Source organism: Scomber japonicus, chromosome 12 (assembly GCF_027409825.1).
Source record: "Scomber japonicus isolate fScoJap1 chromosome 12, fScoJap1.pri, whole genome shotgun sequence".
NCBI classification, from domain to species: Eukaryota; Metazoa; Chordata; class Actinopteri; order Scombriformes; family Scombridae; genus Scomber; species Scomber japonicus.
In genome coordinates, this window is record NC_070589.1 from 22,130,200 (window position 1) to 22,148,326 (window position 18,127).

General features: G+C 38.7%; 2 protein-coding genes across 2 annotated transcripts in view; one reads left to right on the forward strand and one right to left on the reverse strand.

Moving 5' to 3' along the window:
- The window catches only part of myripa (myosin VIIA and Rab interacting protein a), a 31,046-nt gene extending 22,183 nt beyond the window's left edge, over window positions 1-8,863 (forward strand). The window contains exons 8-18 of the mRNA XM_053330743.1: window positions 151-294; window positions 736-871; window positions 2,478-3,034; window positions 3,539-3,862; window positions 3,986-4,594; window positions 4,697-5,578; window positions 6,619-6,798; window positions 7,276-7,437; window positions 7,773-7,871; window positions 7,967-8,027; window positions 8,268-8,863. Of these exons, the coding sequence (XP_053186718.1) occupies window positions 151-294; window positions 736-871; window positions 2,478-3,034; window positions 3,539-3,862; window positions 3,986-4,594; window positions 4,697-5,578; window positions 6,619-6,798; window positions 7,276-7,437; window positions 7,773-7,871; window positions 7,967-8,027; window positions 8,268-8,284 (3,171 nt within the window). The 3' untranslated portion in view covers window positions 8,285-8,863. The remainder of the gene's footprint in view (window positions 1-150; window positions 295-735; window positions 872-2,477; window positions 3,035-3,538; window positions 3,863-3,985; window positions 4,595-4,696; window positions 5,579-6,618; window positions 6,799-7,275; window positions 7,438-7,772; window positions 7,872-7,966; window positions 8,028-8,267) is intronic.
- A 765-nt stretch (window positions 8,864-9,628) lies between these two features.
- plxdc2a (plexin domain containing 2a) lies at window positions 9,629-16,504 on the reverse strand. The gene is made up of 13 exons (XM_053330744.1): window positions 16,466-16,504; window positions 16,057-16,200; window positions 15,723-15,792; window positions 15,004-15,126; window positions 14,741-14,859; window positions 14,563-14,662; window positions 14,337-14,432; window positions 13,932-14,013; window positions 13,440-13,500; window positions 13,096-13,330; window positions 11,450-11,485; window positions 11,161-11,315; window positions 9,629-9,844 (listed from the first exon to the last, which is right to left on the reverse strand). The coding sequence occupies exons 1-13, from the start codon at window positions 16,499-16,501 to the stop codon at window positions 9,629-9,631; spliced, it is 1,473 nt and encodes a 490-aa protein (XP_053186719.1). The 5' UTR covers window positions 16,502-16,504.
- Window positions 16,505-18,127: the final 1,623 nt, after the last annotated feature.

Consider the following 18,127-nt stretch of genomic DNA (forward strand, 5'->3'; position numbering starts at 1 on the left):
TCTGAGCTGCTGACATTCATTATTCACCATAACTGTGTGCAATTAGGTTGATTGAGCCATTGTGCACTACACACACTAACAGCACCAGTAATTTGCCTTTTAAACAGAAAAAACAGCTGATTTTTATTATGCTGTCTTTGTGCACGCAAGATCATTAGTAGGAGGAAGACTGTGAGTGACATAAAGGCTGAGTATGAACAGGATTGGTCGTTTGAACACAACATGGACCTGCTTCTTCAACCATCCGCAGATGATCAAGCCTCCAGCTCCTTTAAAAAACAACCGGGCCTCTGGGTAAAAAAAAAAAGAACACACACACACATACACACACACACACACACACACACTGATGACCTCTACTGGTTAAACATGCTCTATTGATTTTATGGTATGCCAGCAGATGTGTTTATTACTGTATTGACAACAATAACTCTTCCTGTGAGCACCCATAACACTTCTAAGTGGAGGCTGGAGTATAAACAGATAATGAAACACATTCGTAATAATATAACATGTCTTCATAGGAGAAGTTTTGATTGTTGTCAAATAATGTACATTAATAAACACTTAAAAATGTCCTTATACATTATTGTAGTGTGTTATAAGCCCTTCATGTAATGTGTGTGCCATGATTGAATTATTGGCATCCAGCATTTCGATTATGATTGTAGGTAAAACCACAAATATCTTTGTTTTGTTTTTTCTGTCAGTTTTATTTCTCATCTCTCTCTCCAGAGGTCACACTCTGCCTTTTCACTGCTGGACAACGACTCTCCAGGTCTGGTACAAGAAACTCACCAGGCATTGAAGAAGGAGGGTGCTGGCTCGGCTTTGTCTACTTGGAAGAGTGTCGACAGGCTGGACAACTCAGGTGAGAGCTTGTTGCTTTAACCTGTCGAACCTCACTGACCCACCATGCACTTCTTGTTCCTTTAGGTTCTGTTGGCCCAAGAATTGAAATGAGTCACCTTTGCAGATTAAAATAATAAATAATCACATCAATTTTAGATTAATTTGTATTTAATGAGGTAAAGCAGGTCATTCATTAATCTGAGGAATGGCAGCTTGTTCCCAAACTCATCCAGGCTGCATATTGAAGTGTCCTTGGGCAAGATACTGATCCCCAAATTGCTCCTGAAGCCTTTGTTATTGGTGTGTGAATGAGTGTATGAACAGGTGAATGCTGATATGTAGTATAAATGTCTTTGAGTGGTTGGAAGACTAGAAATGTGCTATATAAATGCATACCATTTAATTTGTTTATTTATTTATTTATTTAATTGGTGTGATTTTGTAATATAGATAATATAGATTTGTTTTATTTTATTTGCACAATATCAAATTAAAAGTGAAATTACATGTTAAAAATTCAAGTAAATATTCACACAATTACAACAGTTGTTCAGCCAGAGACAAAAGCAGAACAGCTTATTTTGTGCAGATCATCATCACAACAGCATCATATTTCTGGAGAACAATATTTACAATCAACATTTATACGTTCTTCCGTCCAAACCAGAATCTACAATATTGTTCAAAATAGAGAGGTACTAACAGTTGAAAATGAGAAATTAAAAAAAGAAAAATCTAAATTGGGCTTTGAAGCTTGGGAAAATGCAGCCTGAACTTGATGACCTGTGCCTGGATTTCATAGTTAAGAACGGTGCTAAACATACTGACATAATTAATAATAGGGTCCTTATTAATAGTGTTAGTTTGTAGGTAATGTTGCCTGAACTCCTGCATCTTTACTATACTAGAAATAAGTCTTGGAATGCATTATGCCATCCTGCAAACGTATATAAGTGTAAATTACAGTAAATCATTACAGAGTCATGCTGTGCAAACATTGTTTAAACCCTCACGTCAAAATGTGTGGAAATTGATGTTCAAGCCATTTGCTTTGAAATGAAAAACATTGTCTTGAATTCAAATATTTCCCTGAGTAATGCTTTATTTTACAGGTCCTTGAATTTTATACTAATTTATTAATTCCATTGAAGTAATTTAATGGCTAATTTTTGGGACAATTTACAGAAACTGTATCATTTGGTTCAAATGATAAGAATAAAAAGTAATTTAGTTGGTAAGTGCCCACACGTTAACTCTTAATTAAAAACTTAACTGACAGATGTTTTTTCAGTGTGTAGTTTTGAGTGTCTTAAAAACTTTATAATGAGTAAATGTTTTATATACTAACAAATTACATAATGATTTCCAAAAAAATACATAAGAATGGACATTTACACAGCAGCTACTTTTAGGAAATATTGAAACTCTGTCTCACTGTAAACTAATACGAGCCTCCACTGTGTTTGTTTTGTTTGTTTGTTGCATGCGTGACTGTACTTTCTGTGGTATGCTTGCTTGGCATATGCTTGTCTGCATGATATTTGTGTCCTTGTATGTGTGTGTGTGTGTGTGTGTGTGTGTGTGTGTGTGTGTGTGCATTCTTGGATACTGAGGTGTGTCCTCAGTGCTCAAGAGCCCAGATGGGAACTGGATTGCCCTGCAGAGCGCCCAGCTGTCGCGGCCCAGCCTGCTGACCAGGAGGAAGAGCCTGGTCTTCAGTGCCTTGGAGAGGGAGTCAGGAGTGGTGTCGGCCTATGAAGGCATGGGCTTTGACAATGAAACTAAATCTGAGCTGGACAGCTCCTGGGGTGCCGTCCTCCATGAGATTCACAGGAAGATGACAGACTCCAACCTTAACCTCCCGGACGCCGAGGACAGGATCTCACAAGGATCGCCACAAGTAATGGACCGCCGAAGCAGCAGAGACAGTCTGGTTTCAGACTCTGAGGGCAACTGGAAGCTTAACAAACCTGCGCTGGGTCTTCTTAAGAGGAGGCTGCATGTGGAGATCAGGCGACCTTCATCATCCCCCAGGACCAGCATCATCGACATGAACTTTAACGTGGAAAGAGCAGGAGAGGAGAGCAGTGCGACCACTGAGCCCACCGGTCGAAAAGTCAGGAGGTCACGGAAGAAGAAGAAGGAGAGTGAAAAAGAGCCAATAGTTTCTTCTCCTGTGCTGGTGAGAAATACATTACATCAAAGTACAAACTATTTTTTCAGAACAAGAGAAATAAGACAAAGACTTAAACAAGAGACAGATGATGAGAAATAAGCAAATAATTTGACATAGATGCAACACAAGGTGTAGCACAGAGAGGGTACTCAAAGGAAAATAGAACAAATATATACAATTTCTTATAAATTATAAAAATACCTACATTTTTGAGGTTGTAGTTTGTGATGCTGTTGAAATGTATTGTGAAAAACAGACTATAGAGTGTATATTCAGCTTTTGATAAAATACAAAAAGGCAGGTATAGCTTGTATGGGGAACTTGTTTCATCTGTCTCCTCATCTATAAAGATTTGGACAGTTTTGTGCTGTAGAGATGCTGCCAAAGTCGCATGAAGATAAAAATAAATATGTTCCAGTTAGGTTGAATTGGTACAATTCATCACAATAAAAATGCATTGTATGTCATTCACCACAGAAATATTTATTCTTAGATTTCTTGTATTTCCAGGATTACAGCGAAAAAGACGACCAGTCCCAACATACTTCTGATGCTGTGACCCCTGACACTTTGACCTCTGGGGGCACAACCCCTGAACCCTTCAACCCAGAGAGTGAGATCACCAGAAATGGAGCCAATCCGATGGAGCAGGAGCTCACACTAAAACTGCAACAGCTCGCAGGCACAGTTTCTGACTCCTCTACGATAGACGATGGACTTTATGGACAGAGAGATGCTGACAGTAATGCACAGAGCAAAGAAAAGAGACAAGGAAATGAGCACAAAGATGGAGAACATAAGAAGCCATGGAGGATGGAGATCGAGTTGGATGACGCAAGAACAGAGGATGAGAGAGAAGAGGAGGAGGACGAGGAGGAGGAGGAGGAGGAGGAGGAGGAGGAGAAAGAAATAGATGAAGAAGACATGAAAGACAGACTGTACAGGCTTGTCGCACAGTCCAGACTCACGTATTTATCGTCTACTGATGACGAGTTAGACCGAGCAAGCCTGAGTGAAGAAGAATGGAATGGGGAGAGAGATGACGATATGGAGGAGGACTATAAACAGCAGAAAGAGGAAAAACTCACTTATAAACTCTGTCTGCTAGAAAAAGAAGTCAGAGCTAGTCAGTTTTCATCCACGGAGGATGAGCTGGACAGAGTTGGCATCACAGATGAAGAGAAGAGGACAGGAGAGGAGGAGGAGCTGGCGTTGAAAGTGAGCAGATTAGCAAACCGAGTCAACGTCACCCAATTTTCATCCACGGATGATGAGTTAGACAGGAGAGGAGAAGAGAGGGAGAAAGCGATAGATGAAGTGACGTTTTGGAAACTGCAGGTGCAAAAAGCAGTCCGGGCGGCTAAAGTGCGGGACTTGGCCAGTCTAGTCAGCGCCTCTCAGTTTTCTTCCACGGAGGACGAACTGGACAAATTTGGAGAGAATGAGGGAGAGACGGAGCAGGAGGTAAATGAGGGAGGAATAGAGAGCAGTATCGAGATAGAAAAAGTGTGGGAGAGAGCAGTGGGAAAGAGTCAGAAGAGGAGAGAATCCATCGAATATTTAGATGTAAAAATGTTTGATTTAAGGGGAAAAATTGAGGAAAGAATGAATGAGAGAAGAGAGGAAAAAGTCCAGCCAGAAAAAACAAAGATAGAGGGACCTAAAAAGATAGATTGCATGAAAGAGAGAGTAACAGAGAAGACAGAAGAGGATGAAGGGATTTTCGGAAAAGTTGTTTTTAAAGAGACAGAAGAGAGGCAGGAGACACAGTTAAAAACAGGACTGGGAGCAGAGAGGAGGGAGGAAAGGACTGAGGAGATAATAGCCTTTTATGAGACAAGAGTCGGACCAGAAAATCAGCCAGAGGCGAAGTTGTTAGACAAAAAGGAAGGAGAGGAGAGAAGAAAGGAAGAAGAAAAGATTAGCGAAAGCAAACAGAGTGAGGAAAAATGGGAAACAGCTTCAAACAGTGAAGAGGAGGATGAAGAATTTGACAGAATAATCAGCAGCATGTTGATGATGACTCTGGAGGACATGCAGGTAGGAGCGTTAAAGGATAATGGTGAAAATGGAGGGATGAATAGAGAGCAGGAGACAGATGAGGGGGCGAAAGTTGTTTTAAAGGCAGACGAGGCAGGAGGCGCAAAAGAAAGACCAGGAGAAAATAGAACTGAGCAAACTGAAGGAGATATTTCTACAAAACAGGAGAGCGGAGATGCTACAGGCGGGAATAAAAATGAACTGCAGGAAAAAGACACAGATCCACAAGATAAACGTTTGGCAGACAAAAAACCTACAGATATGACAAGCAAAGAGATCAATGGTGCCCAGAGGACGTGTAAAAGAATGGAAGTGGATGACGAAAACACAAAAGGAGAAATGACGAAAGAGTGGCAAATGATGGAGAGGCAGGGAGATGCTGCAATCTGTGAAAGCAAAGACACAAATGAAAGACTCGAGGAAACCAAAGAAAAACACGCAGATGACACGGAGCAGAGCAGCACCTCGTCTCTTCAGGAGGGTTTACTGTCACCAGAGGAGATTCAAAATGTAAGCACTGCAGCTCTTTTTCTTCTTTTTTGGGCAAGTTCTGCTTTTTTTTATAGTCGCTACTAAGAAAATATTCACTGCACTGCAACTAATTACTCAACTTCTTTTTCCACCTGTCCTCTGTTTCTATCTGGCTTTCTGCACTTTTCTGTGTGAGCTGTAGGGTAGTGATGTGGAGCTTTACAAAACAATAGAGTTTATATCAACTCTGCTCGAGCAGGTGAGAGTGAACATGTTTTGCTTTAGAGAGGCAACATGCTGGAAAATGCATGTTGCATGATTGCTAATCATAGTGCAGCTGTGCCTCATTTACAATCACTTTTCACACACTCTTTCTCCTCTCATTGCTTTCATGCAGCTTCTAATCTAATTTTGTCACATTACATCATCGTTGTTAGTGCTCATCTACACATAATGTGTGTTGTGGCGCCACTGTTGCTTTTCTAAAATATTATGGAAATATCTGTTCATTATTGTTATAACATTAAACTTCTCTTGATTTAACACAATCCTCATGTAGTTCATTGTTATGACAGGAAATGAATGTTTCTCATTAAAACAAACTTATTATAAAGCGATAGGTTGGTAAGAAAAAACATTCATGTGGCGTTAAATCAAAAAAAGGAGACAGTATGGTTAGAATACTGAATGAAAGTGAAAATGATTTATATGTTTTTATTAAAAGTGTTTTTTTGCCATGGTAGCAAGAATATACTGATGTAATTGGCCAATTATGAAGGTATGAAAAGTCTTGTAAATGACTCCTATGACTTGATGAAGGCTCCTCTCTTCATCAGATTGTGTAAAAAAAAAAAAATTCCTTTCAACATTTGTTCTTTAACTTGAGTGGAGGGGGTCAACCGAAATAGCGTTTGTGTCTTATAGTTTTCATCCTAATGAGAATTAAATGCAGACACTAAGTTCTTGTCATTTTTATGACATGAAAAGAACCGAACTGTAGTCTTAATGTAAGAAAAGAGATGTAACAAAATATCACTCAGCTGCAGAAATATATCTGCTTGTGTGTGTTTGTGCTGTAGAGGTACTCTGCAGTGTCTCTGCGCAGCATCACCACCGAGGTGCTGAAGGTGCTGAATGCCACTGAGGAGCTGCTGCAGGGAGTGGAGGGAGGAGAGGGCCCCCGCCTCTCCACCATCTCACTGCCCCCCAACACAGACCCCAAGAAACTGGACCAACAGTTCTCCAGACTAGAGGAGCATGTAAGTTCACCTTTATTTCCTAGCTTACATACACTATTTGTTTGTTTAGAGAAACTGTATAAAATGACTACTTTTGTCACTTTTAATCAAGAGGGTTTTATAAGCTGATGTGTGAATGCACCAAAGACAGAGGGTTCAAACAATTCATGCAATTAAAGGTAAAAGAAATAACATGATGACTAAATGTAAAGTTTCTAATCAGTCCATAACAAATATTAAAATGTTAAATTGGGTGCTTTAGTTTTAGCTGACTAATTAATTTAATGTCCATTCGGTTTTTAGTTTTGGATACAGAATGTTCACAATTCATTGGTAAATTAATTGGTAGGTCTCCTTCTATGCTATAATTCAAAATAGTCTTTACCTTTTTTTCTTGTCAAAAATTGACCCCTTGTGTGATCATTGATTCAGACTAGGACTGGTTCTGAAAATTTGGAGAGAGAAAGTTGAAGTTGAAACCCGTAAGTTTCCCTGCAGGTGTATGTGGCAGCTGGCACAGTGTACAGTCTGGAGGCGGAGCTGAGCGACCTGGAGGAGTGTGCCAGGGGCATCTGCAGCGCCACGTCTGATATGGAGTTGTCCTTCCTGGAGGAGCAGGTGGCATCAGCAGCTGCCAAGGTTCAACAGTCTGACCTACAGGTGGGCTGACGCTGGATATGTGTTCTTTTTTAGATCTGAGAGCAGTATAAAAAGACATCTGACAGATTTTCTGCCACTAATTCTTAAATCATAATACTTCTGTGTTTATTAACAAAGTAGTGGACAGAAGAAAGTTAAGACAGAAACAGCTGCATTGATTGATGATTTTAATGAAACAACAGCATCTTAAACATTCTGGTGTTTAAAGATATCAATGGGCCTGATGGAGGCACTGTAGCAACACCAGTCTGATCCGGGATGAGTCATCTTGTTTAGACCAGTGTGTGTATGCATCACATACACTGGATAACTTGTTTGTGGTGTTGCTGTTGTAGGTCTGTGACATCTCAGCGAGGATTGCTGCTCTGAAGAGTGCAGGCCTCAATGTGGACCCACAGTCCTGCCAACCTAAGACCAGGACCATCCCAGTTATGGTACAGTATTTCATAAATACACTGTATACAAAAGTACAGTAGTAATGTCATAAACCTCACACAAGAACAATAAAAATATTGTTTTCCACTTGCAGCCAGTCACCCTGGACTCATCAAGACAGCTGAGGAGGCGATTACCTGCACCGCCAGTGAAGGGTGAGAAACAGTCTCCTTATTTCATCCAACATTAAATGACAGAATCATTACAAAGTTGGAGTAGTTGTGATTTAGGACAGAACAATACTGATATCTATTTTTTTACAGATTTTTTGGCTGATACTTTTCATGCACAATCTATTTGACTGAAGCTTAAGTCTTATTTTCGGTACCTCGGGTGAATCTGTTTTACAAATATATAACAGCGTTTTTGTCTTATTTTGTTTCATTATATTTCAGAAGACAAGGAGCCCTAACTCATCCACCCAGGACCTCTGCAGTACCTCCCACACACCAGTGCCTTGACCTCATCACTCTGCAGTCTACAGGCCAGTCTTAAGCGATCCATTCAGATACCATTTGCCTTAATTTCATCCTACACAAAACAAACATGCCTCAGATAACGCTGGACACTAGAACTGTATGTGTATTTTGTGTTGTTGTACAGTGTAATAGTACAAGAAATCATTTTGGGTAAACCTTAAGGAATGATTAACCTTGTAAAGAGAAGTAGCAGGTTAAATCAATTATCACTCACTAAACCTACAGACAAGAAAATCCCTAAAAATTGAGTCTTGCAAAAAAGCAGCAATACTGTATGTGCAAGAGATTCTTTTAGATTTCCTAACAGCTGGAATAATGCTAAATGTTTTAATTGTAATACTTTTTATAGAGTTCATTTAACACTAATAGTTGTCCATTTAAGTCATTGATGAATTAAGTCTCACAAAAATATGAACTGAAGAGACACTGAAATTTTCAGCAGTATAGCTACTGGATAAACCCTGCATTTATACAGTTTTTATTGTAAATCATAATCAATAAGCAGATATAAAGTACATGGAAACAATTGAAGCATGTTAGAAAATTGTTTTGGGAGACCATATCATGTTTAAAATGAATACTATGGATAATATACTGTACACCTGTATATTTGTAATGTTGTAGTGTACTTATTTATACAGCAAAGCAATCAGTAAATGTTGTTTTCTGCCTTTACAGAAAATAAAGTCACTAACTTCAAAACATTTGCCCCACAGTGAAAATGTTTTGCACTGAGACCCTGAAAACACTCTGCACCCTGTTTGCCCCGTAGATGAACGTGGGTGTAATGGTGAGGAATTTAGTCTGTATTTTTGAGATGAGGAAATGACACCCGAATATGACATTCCTTCTTGTGAAGGTGTGTGGGAACAACACATAACAGCTCTGGAAAATAACAGCCGTCTTTGAGAGAAATGGTCTCAAGACAAATATTCAGCAGCGCCACCTCTCACTCGTTGTGATGCTGCAGTAAACGCAAGCGGACGACCTGAGTGGAGAACAAACACGCTTTTTCTCTTATTTTCCTGTGATGTTTGTCTTCACAAATGCATATTACAGGAAACCGGTTTTATGGCTCAACCAGTCTTAAGCCATACTGTTGCATAAAATATTTTCTAGTTGCAGTTTCCTCATAGAGGTTTGACGTTTTTCTTTCTGAATGCTCCTATTCTGTCCTTAAAAGTGAACTTGAGCAACAGTGGAATATAAAATACAAATAGCTTCATCTCATAGAGAACCAGCTCTGTCCCAAAGCATTCTGGGATATGCAGTTTTGGTCAGGAGCTCTCGGAGACAAGGAAGCGCTCCCTTTGATCAGAGACTATGAATCCTTCTTTCTGTTCACTCTCTCTTCTGGCTGACATGACAAAGGCCTGTTTGGGGTCGATGACCACCGTGCCATCTTTGTCCTGACCGGGAGCTTCCACCTCGGCATAGGAGGGCCGACCAGAACCCCGTCGGAACTTCATGATTGGCCAGCGGGTTGGGCGTCGCTGTGGGAGGAATGAACAAAAAATTAAAACTGTTTCTTCATAGAAAATGTGGATGCCATACTGAGAAAACATCAGCTGACTTATTTTCATATCAAACTTCACGGTAACCTGCCAAAAATAATGCAATAATTGAAATAAACCACTTTTAAGCATTTAACTATCTGTTTTACTTTGTAAGAAAGGATACATTGACAATATTTTTAAGTCTGTCTCAAAATAATTCTCAGTTTTGATCATTGAAGTAGGTTTTGCTCACTGCAATCATTCTTGCTGTTCATACTGGCCATTAAAATATGAATTCTTAATGTGCTTTCATTGTAAGTGATGGGGAACACAATTCAGTCTTAAATACATTTGTGCAAAACATGTTGATCTGACACCCAAATCAGTCAAATCAAGTGGAGATCTTCAAAGGTTAAAAGCATTTTAGTACAAATTTCCCTCTTTTTGTTATTATATTCACTTGATTAGACTAATTGTGACAGTTGAAGTGTCATAAGCTTCTGCTAAACTTTTGAATGTCTTTCTGCACAAAACAAGGATTGTGGTTTTGTTCCCCATCACTTACATTGAAGGTTTGTTAGAAATGAGTATGAAAAGGAGAACTTATTAAAGCAATGGTCATATGGACACCTGACTGTGGTTTTAAGAAAGACATGAACATTTCTGACAAACTCTTGTTTTGAGGAGAGCTTTGGTTGCTTTAGTGTTGAAATATGCACTAAACAAATGTTCAGAATACGCAGGTTGATGCAGATAAATTATGTGAACTTGGTGCTGCTAGAAAAGGTCAGTCACCCAAATCAATAAATATCATCACCATGGAATGATGAATATTGTGAAAATTACACAGAAGTCGAGCCATTCATTTTAAACTGCTTTATACTGGAGAAGGTAATTTTCGATACAGAGAACTTTTGATTTAATGGTCCTTTTTGTAGTATACAGGCCAAATTTAATGGTTATCCTCCAGTATTTACTAAAAGTTGTCAAGACATCTTGTTGTAGATCAAAGTGTTAGAACATTTTGACAAACTTTAGGATAATCATCTTTAGTCCCCACTGCTTGCAAAGCAAATGATAAAGCTAACAAAATGTTCCCTCTGTTGGATTATTGATACTAATAAACAGATTTTAAAGTCTCTGTGGGTTGATTAGAGAGGTACCAGGAGTTTAAAGGTTAAACTAAGAGTGGTATGCTTTAGAAAATGGGAGCTACAAATGCAAAGTATGAACAATTTGTTGGTTATGGGCTAAAACTTAAAAATAAAGACAGGGGGAACATAAGTGTGTTTTTGTTACTTGCTGTCACTGACCTCCATGAAGAAGAGACTGGCGTTGGAGGTCGGGTGGTTGTACATGTAGACAGACAGAAGGACGGCTGCTGCCATGACGACCATCATCATGACGATGCCTGCCAGGAGACCAATCTGCAGCCGCTCATCACCCTCTCCTGTGTCGTCCTTGTCTCCTGCTGTACAGAAGTGAAGGTGAGACTCAATGATACAGCTCAGTCATCAGGTTCAAATATAATGTTGACAATTAACAAGAAGTTATATATCATTACAGATATAAAGCACTGTAGGTAGAACATTAATGACTTACGTGTTTCATTGATGTGGAAAGAGATCTTTGTGTCATCTACAAGAAGAAAAAACAGTATGCAATGTCATGTACCTTTATCAATTTTTTCCAAGAGTAAAAGAAAAAATCTCACTTTTGAGAGTGTCCATTTATCCATTTACATTCTTGTTACTATCTCTATAGTTCTTTTAGTAGTTCTTTAAGAGTAGTTTAAGTCAGTATTTCATTTCATTTCTTTTGTTCACACCTCAGTTAAAACCATGTACAACATACTCATTTTGTAGTTGGCTTAAAAAGCTTTTTAAGAGGGGCCCAGGCACAAAATAAATACATGTAACAATTTTAAACATAAACCAACCAACCAACCCCCCCCCCCCCCCCCCCAAGACAAAACAGAAAAATACATATACACATATATACACATACGAATACAAATAGCACTCTCAACCATATACACACATACAAGAGATCCCTACAAAAGAGGCTAACCTAACCAGTACTTTACGATTTGTTAGTTTTTACTGAAATACTTAACTACAGGACAAATCATAATGTGTAGCTCCTCACAAGCATCGTAATTTAACCAATTTGCAACAGAAATTTCAAGTTTTAACTATTAAATCCTGAGTCAAGTCCTAAACATCCCGGTTCCAGTTGTTAACCAGTCATAGTGTGCCCTTAGTTTAATTAAATGCCATATTAAGAACATTTTAAACAATAGCTGATCTAATAAATATACAGAGAAAATAAACATGTTTTGTTATTACTTTTAAACACATACAGAAAGTTTCGCATATCGCTGTCTGCAATTTTGAACAATAATTAAAGGTATCTTCTGTTGAATCGATTAAAAGTATCTGTTGTCTGGAAATTTAGTTGAGTTAAGTTGCTGCACACTTTTTTAAAACACCTTTTTAAAGCTTTGGGCTAGAGGAAGATATGAAATGTTTCTAAGTGTTAATGAGTCCTTTTGGTTTTATCAACTCAAGTCTAAAGTTGTCAGATTTATGACTACAAGTCTGACTTCTTTCTAGATCACATGACTCGAGTTCATGACTCTGATTTGCAGTTCAGCAATGAAGAAAAGACTGTCATTTTTTATTCAAAATGATATCCTACAGAAATAGAAGACATTTTAGGATTAACACGATTACTTTTTGACGTAATTTTCCTAACAGTCAAGAAAAATCTCAGTAAAATAACAGTAGTTTTGTTTGAACAGGACATCGTACTCTTTCAGCTTACACATAATAGCCACCACAGCCAGAAATAACAGCCCTCCCACATCCTGACCCAACTAGGACACAGAGTGATACACATACTGTACATTGAGTCATCCTTCAGTAGCTGAGGACACTATGCAGTATTTAACATGGCGCTGTATACACTCAGCTATGAGCTAACAGAGGGCTGGGAAATAGCTGACCACTTGACCCTCTTAGTGGGCGTGGATACTGTGCTAAGAGAACAAGCATTAATTCATGAGATGGTAATGACACCTGAGCTGTAATATGTCCTAAATATTCACTGAAGATGAGCTGACAAACGAGAGGATTCTGTAAAAGGTAATGACTTAGAAAATAGTCAAAAAGAAGAAGACAAATACTGCCATCACAACCAATAAAACAGTTTGCATTCACTACAGGTGATGTGAAAGGCTTTTTTACCTTCTGCAGGTTTGCTGGTTGGAGGCTGCGGAGTGGCTATCGTTCTCTTGCTCGTGCTGCTGCTGCTGTGTGTCGATGGGTTTGTGACAGTGGACGTCTTGCTGAGGGGGGCAGAGGTCACGCTGGAGGTCCTCTGCTGCTCTGCGGTCACCGTGACTGGAGTGGTCGTGTGTGTGAGGTGGTGAGATGTGGTGTTTGTGGCGTCTGTCATTCGGAAACACCGGGCATCTCGTCTCTGGAGAAGGAACATGAGTAAACTACTTTGTTCAGACTGACAGGACCGATGCTACCTTCACTCTGAGTTAAACTTTCTGCAGTTTTCTGTAATGTAAAATAATGCAAACCTCCTCCGGGCAGCCGAGGTCAACCCAGTCCTGGCGGTAACGATCAAAGCCGCTGGAGCACCTGAAAAAGGATAATTATTTTAATTATTTCTTTTTTTTCCTGTAAACAAATAATAATTAAAAAAAAGTACTAAATATTTGTAAACCCCCCCCCCCCAAAAAAAACAAAACACTGTGTGCTTTTCTGAATACCTAATATTAAGATTTGGCTCAAGCCCTAGTAAATATAAACAAACTCCAAGCAATCCTGAAAATCAGCAACATAGTTCTTTAAATAGCCATAACTGTAGTCAACAGGATTATGTTAGACACTTTTCATATCACAGCTGCCATCAAACATGGTTTATTCATCCAAATTCAGATGCAGAAATGACAAGAATTCTAAACGTTGCCCCCCCCCCCTTGTGTTTTTTTTTTAAATCAAAAAAGCATTTGAGGGAATGTGCAGCTTGTCAGTGGTATGCTCTCTTGCTGTATGCTTTTCCAGTTTACCTTTGTAGCCGACTGCACCAGCTGCAGTTAAAGCCAATCTGAGAAGTGACACATGGACCGCAGCTGGAGAACTGGAGACATGCTGAGAATAAAGATATACAGTGAAGAGTGTGGAGGAAGAGACAGCTTTGGCTTCTGTAAATAAAACTTGAATCCAATTTTCAGGCCATCCCACTAGATAGAGCCAACTTGCAATGGCTACTAATGTATTATTATTTCTCTTTATATTTTCTATATGAAGACAAAAAAGAAAAGAAAAAATAGACATTTAGATCAGGTTCACTGATCTAAATATACATGGATGACAATTCATGGGTAAAGGCAGTGTGTAAACAGTGTGTTTTGCCAGTTTAGTAGCACTTTACTTTTCTTTGTGTATTCATACTTAAAGTAAGAATAACTTACTTGGAAGAGGTAGCATCTCCACAGCTGTGGAATTGGAGATTTTGGACTTGAGGATGTCAACTTTGTGATATTCATAGATGGTTCTCCTCCGAACATCTTTAATACATCACAAAAAAAAAATCACAAAAGATGTTCATTACTGATGAGACCATGTTGTTTAGTAAATTGTCTGCTAAAAAATAAAATCGATTTTAGGTTTTAAAAAGAAACTTAAAGCAGAACTCACTGGGGATCTGCTCTATCTCATGAAGCACCACGAAAGCATCTGACAAGCCCACTTTAACAGGATGATTCTCAGTGCTGATGTTGATGATGTCAAATGGGATCTATAAAAGAAAATAAAGCTGTTAGGTTAAACTGATGTCCCCTTAAAAAAAGAACATGAAAGAGGAAAGAAACGTCACCTCTTTGTAGGCGAACACAATACGTCCGTCACTGTGCAATGCGGCCTGGAAGGTGAAAGTTCCCAGATTGATGTTGTCCTGGAGATGAATGTGGCTCCACTGCACCACCAATGCAGTGCCTTAAGGTGGGTAGACATACATACAATGCACAACACAATGACTTTATATTCACGTTAATATTCTACATCGGACCTACAAACAAAAAGCAACAACTCATAACAGTTTGAATATTGTGGTCATTCAAAAAGGCCACTCTGTCTTACCATTATCGAAGTAAAACACAGAAGAGTTTCTGGAAAGGCTCGGGTCAAAATTTGCCATCAGAGGAGCGACATACTGAGTGGCTGTGAGCATGCGGTGGATTATATCTCCAGTGTAAATGAAACCTAGCAGAGACAAGCATGCATTCATCAGCTGTTTGTAGTGCAGTATTAATTTATTAATCATATAATGTAGCCATATATCACGGCACAAGACAGGATGTTGGAAATACTGAGGTCATGAGTCCCCTCAGCACCCCCACCTGCACATGTAAAACAATGGAGGTAGCTGTTCCATTTTTTTCTCTTTATTTCAAATCCAGCAATCAACAACTAAACTCAAATGAACTTGGTTTTCGTAATTAGTAGCAAATTACACATTTTCTTCAAGGAAACTTCCCAGGAAATTAAGAGGCAATCATATATAGCCATAGAATTAAGTGTTTTATTTTGTGGCTATAAAATTGGTAAATTACTGAATTCTTTATTTATTTTGTTGACCTAAAAGTTGTCATATATAAATATGCTGAGTCTGAAGGTACTGGAATTACCCTAAAAAATACTAACCATGTTAACATGTTTAACTGTAACATTTAAACCCCTCTAAGACTTTAAACTCCAAATTAAATTAAGACCATTTCTCAGAAAAATACAGATGGGGCCTCAAAATACAAATACGACAATTTTTAGAAAAAAAGATGTGTGTGTAATGAAAGACTCACCTCCAGTTGCCACAGTGATTTCCTTCAATATGTGACCATAGAAAGGAAAGTCGAAGGAAAGATTTACTCTCTGGAAGCAAAAAAATTACAAAGTGCACCACCATTAGTATTTTAAACAAATAATGAAAACACATGAAAAACTTTTATTGTAACTGAGAGCAGAGTCTGTGGAACATTTCAGTGTGCTCACTGTACTTCGATGCTTTCAGACCGTAAATAGCAACTGTCATAAGATATTCAAGAAATGAAATCCACATGCTGACAATGAAACATTTTCTCCAGTAGCTATTTAATTTACATAAATGTCCCATTTCCACACAGACTCATTTCATACCTCAGCCTGTCGGTGGGTGCTGGACAGGAAGCCATGGACCTTCCAGTCATCCTCCTCCATCTCATCAATGTTCACCCACAGCTCTCTACCGGCTGCGTCTCCAGGACCGTAGATTTTAGACGTGTAGTAGGCGTGATCAAAGTCCTGTCCAAAAATATGTCAGTGCTTTCATTATATGTTAATCATTTATATTGTTGCTATTTCTCCATACTTACACTAAAATTTCACAGTAAAGAGTAAACATGTATTTAAATTTAAACTAGCCATATAAAAACTTCTTTTACTTCCAGAAAACACACAATATAAACATTTTTTTCCCCACAAGTTGTCACCTCAAAAACCTGTTTACTCTCTATATTTCTATATTTCTATTTCTCTGATAAACATTTTCTTGCTGCAGTAAGTTTACCACAATCTTCGTAGAATTGTCATGTCCCTCCTCCATCAGCAGGTCTGGGTCCGACTCTTCTGGTAGGTGCTGGTCTCTGTAGTGGCCCCTCTTATCTGCAGACAAGCCAGGGCCCCCAGACCTGGGCCTGGATGCCCACCTCCTCTCTCTGGACTTGTGGTTTCTGGTAATCACATACGGCCTTTCCTCTGGAGGAGAAAGCCTCTGCGTGTCAGTACGGTAGACCCCTGGGAGCAAAGGAGAAACAGATGGGTCATGATCACACTGTTTTCTTTTCTAATGTGTTTCAACTGTTCAAAAGGTTTTTCGTGTCAGGAACAACATACACAATAAACACAGCAAACAGCAATACATGTTTTATGACCAAGATTTTTGCAGTTTAAGACCTTTACTAGAATTGATTAGTCTATATCAGATTAGTCGATCATCTTAACATTAATTGACTGGATTTTTTGGAGGGAGTTGCACTTTTGTTCATTTATGGATAAATATGGAAAAAAGGAAGAAACAAATAAACAACACAAAAACAAGGAAGCCACAGCTCTCAAGTTTAGCACACAAATTAAACTAATTAACTTTAAAATAACACCACTGATTAAAAAATACTAAACAAAACAATCAAAATTTAGAAGAAGTTGAAGTCATACTCAGTCCTCAAAATGATGATTTTCACTGTTTTATATTAACTGTAAATTGAAATTTTCTGATGAGACAAAAATAAGCAGCTTGAACATATTACTTTGGCCTGTGGGAAATTGTATGGGATGTTTTTCTACTGTTTTGTAAGTTACAAACCCTTACACATGCAGCGGCACAACAGTGGATCAGTCATTGTGCAGCCAAGCACAGCTCTAACTTACTGAACTCCCAAAGTTGGCCAAATATGATACTGAATACCAAATATTAAATATGGTGGGTTGAATTTTGGGGAAATGTGTGTAAAATGATGCACAAGACATCTAAAATGGTGTAAGTCTTGGGTCTGAATATTTCAGTGTAAACATCATGTACTGATGCTCACTGAAGAGCTTAAACTAGCTGATACAATATATGCATAGACAGTATAATACTGTTAGATAGTGTGGAAACATGCTCATAACAACCTTGAAAGCCACTTAAACAGGGAAAACTGTATGTTTTATCCAGTTAATTGTGTACAATTAATTGTGAGCCTCATTCTATATCAGTAATCTGCTGTATCTTCTGCTCACATGCAACAGGACACAAACACATCTTCAGCATGTGCCATGTGGCAAACATGCGTGGCGGTCCCGTCATTCTGCTTTTCCAGTGACAACAGTGCATCCAAACTTTTCTCTTCACAGGAGAGGGTGAAAGCATGCTTCACATTCTTCACACCAGCAGGTCCAGGACCAGGCATGTGAGGCCGGGCAGTGGTGGGTGTTGTGTCTATATTTCTGTCACATGGTGGCCCTGTGGCTGCAGAGGCACCCACATGTGTGTGTGTGTGTGTGTGTGTGACATGAGCAATGTACTGATGATACATAATCTGTTTTCAATGGTGGAAGAAGTATTTTAATCATTTACTGTAGTAAAAGTACCACTACAGAAATGTAAAAAAATAAGTAAAAAGCCCTGCACGGAAAACCCTACCTCAGTAAAAGTACAGATATATTAGCACCAAAGTAAAAGTAAAAGTAC

Coding starts and splice junctions, on each gene's coding strand:
- plxdc2a (XM_053330744.1), bottom strand. CDS start 16,501: ATGGAGGAGGGACATGACAATTCTACGAAGATTGTG. Junction 14,663..14,740: donor TTGTGTTCGCCTACAAAGAG/GTGACGTTTCTT, acceptor TTTCTTTTATAG/ATCCCATTTGACATCATCAA. Junction 14,014..14,336: donor GGAGATGCTACCTCTTCCAA/GTAAGTTATTCT, acceptor CTTTATTCTCAG/CATGTCTCCAGTTCTCCAGC.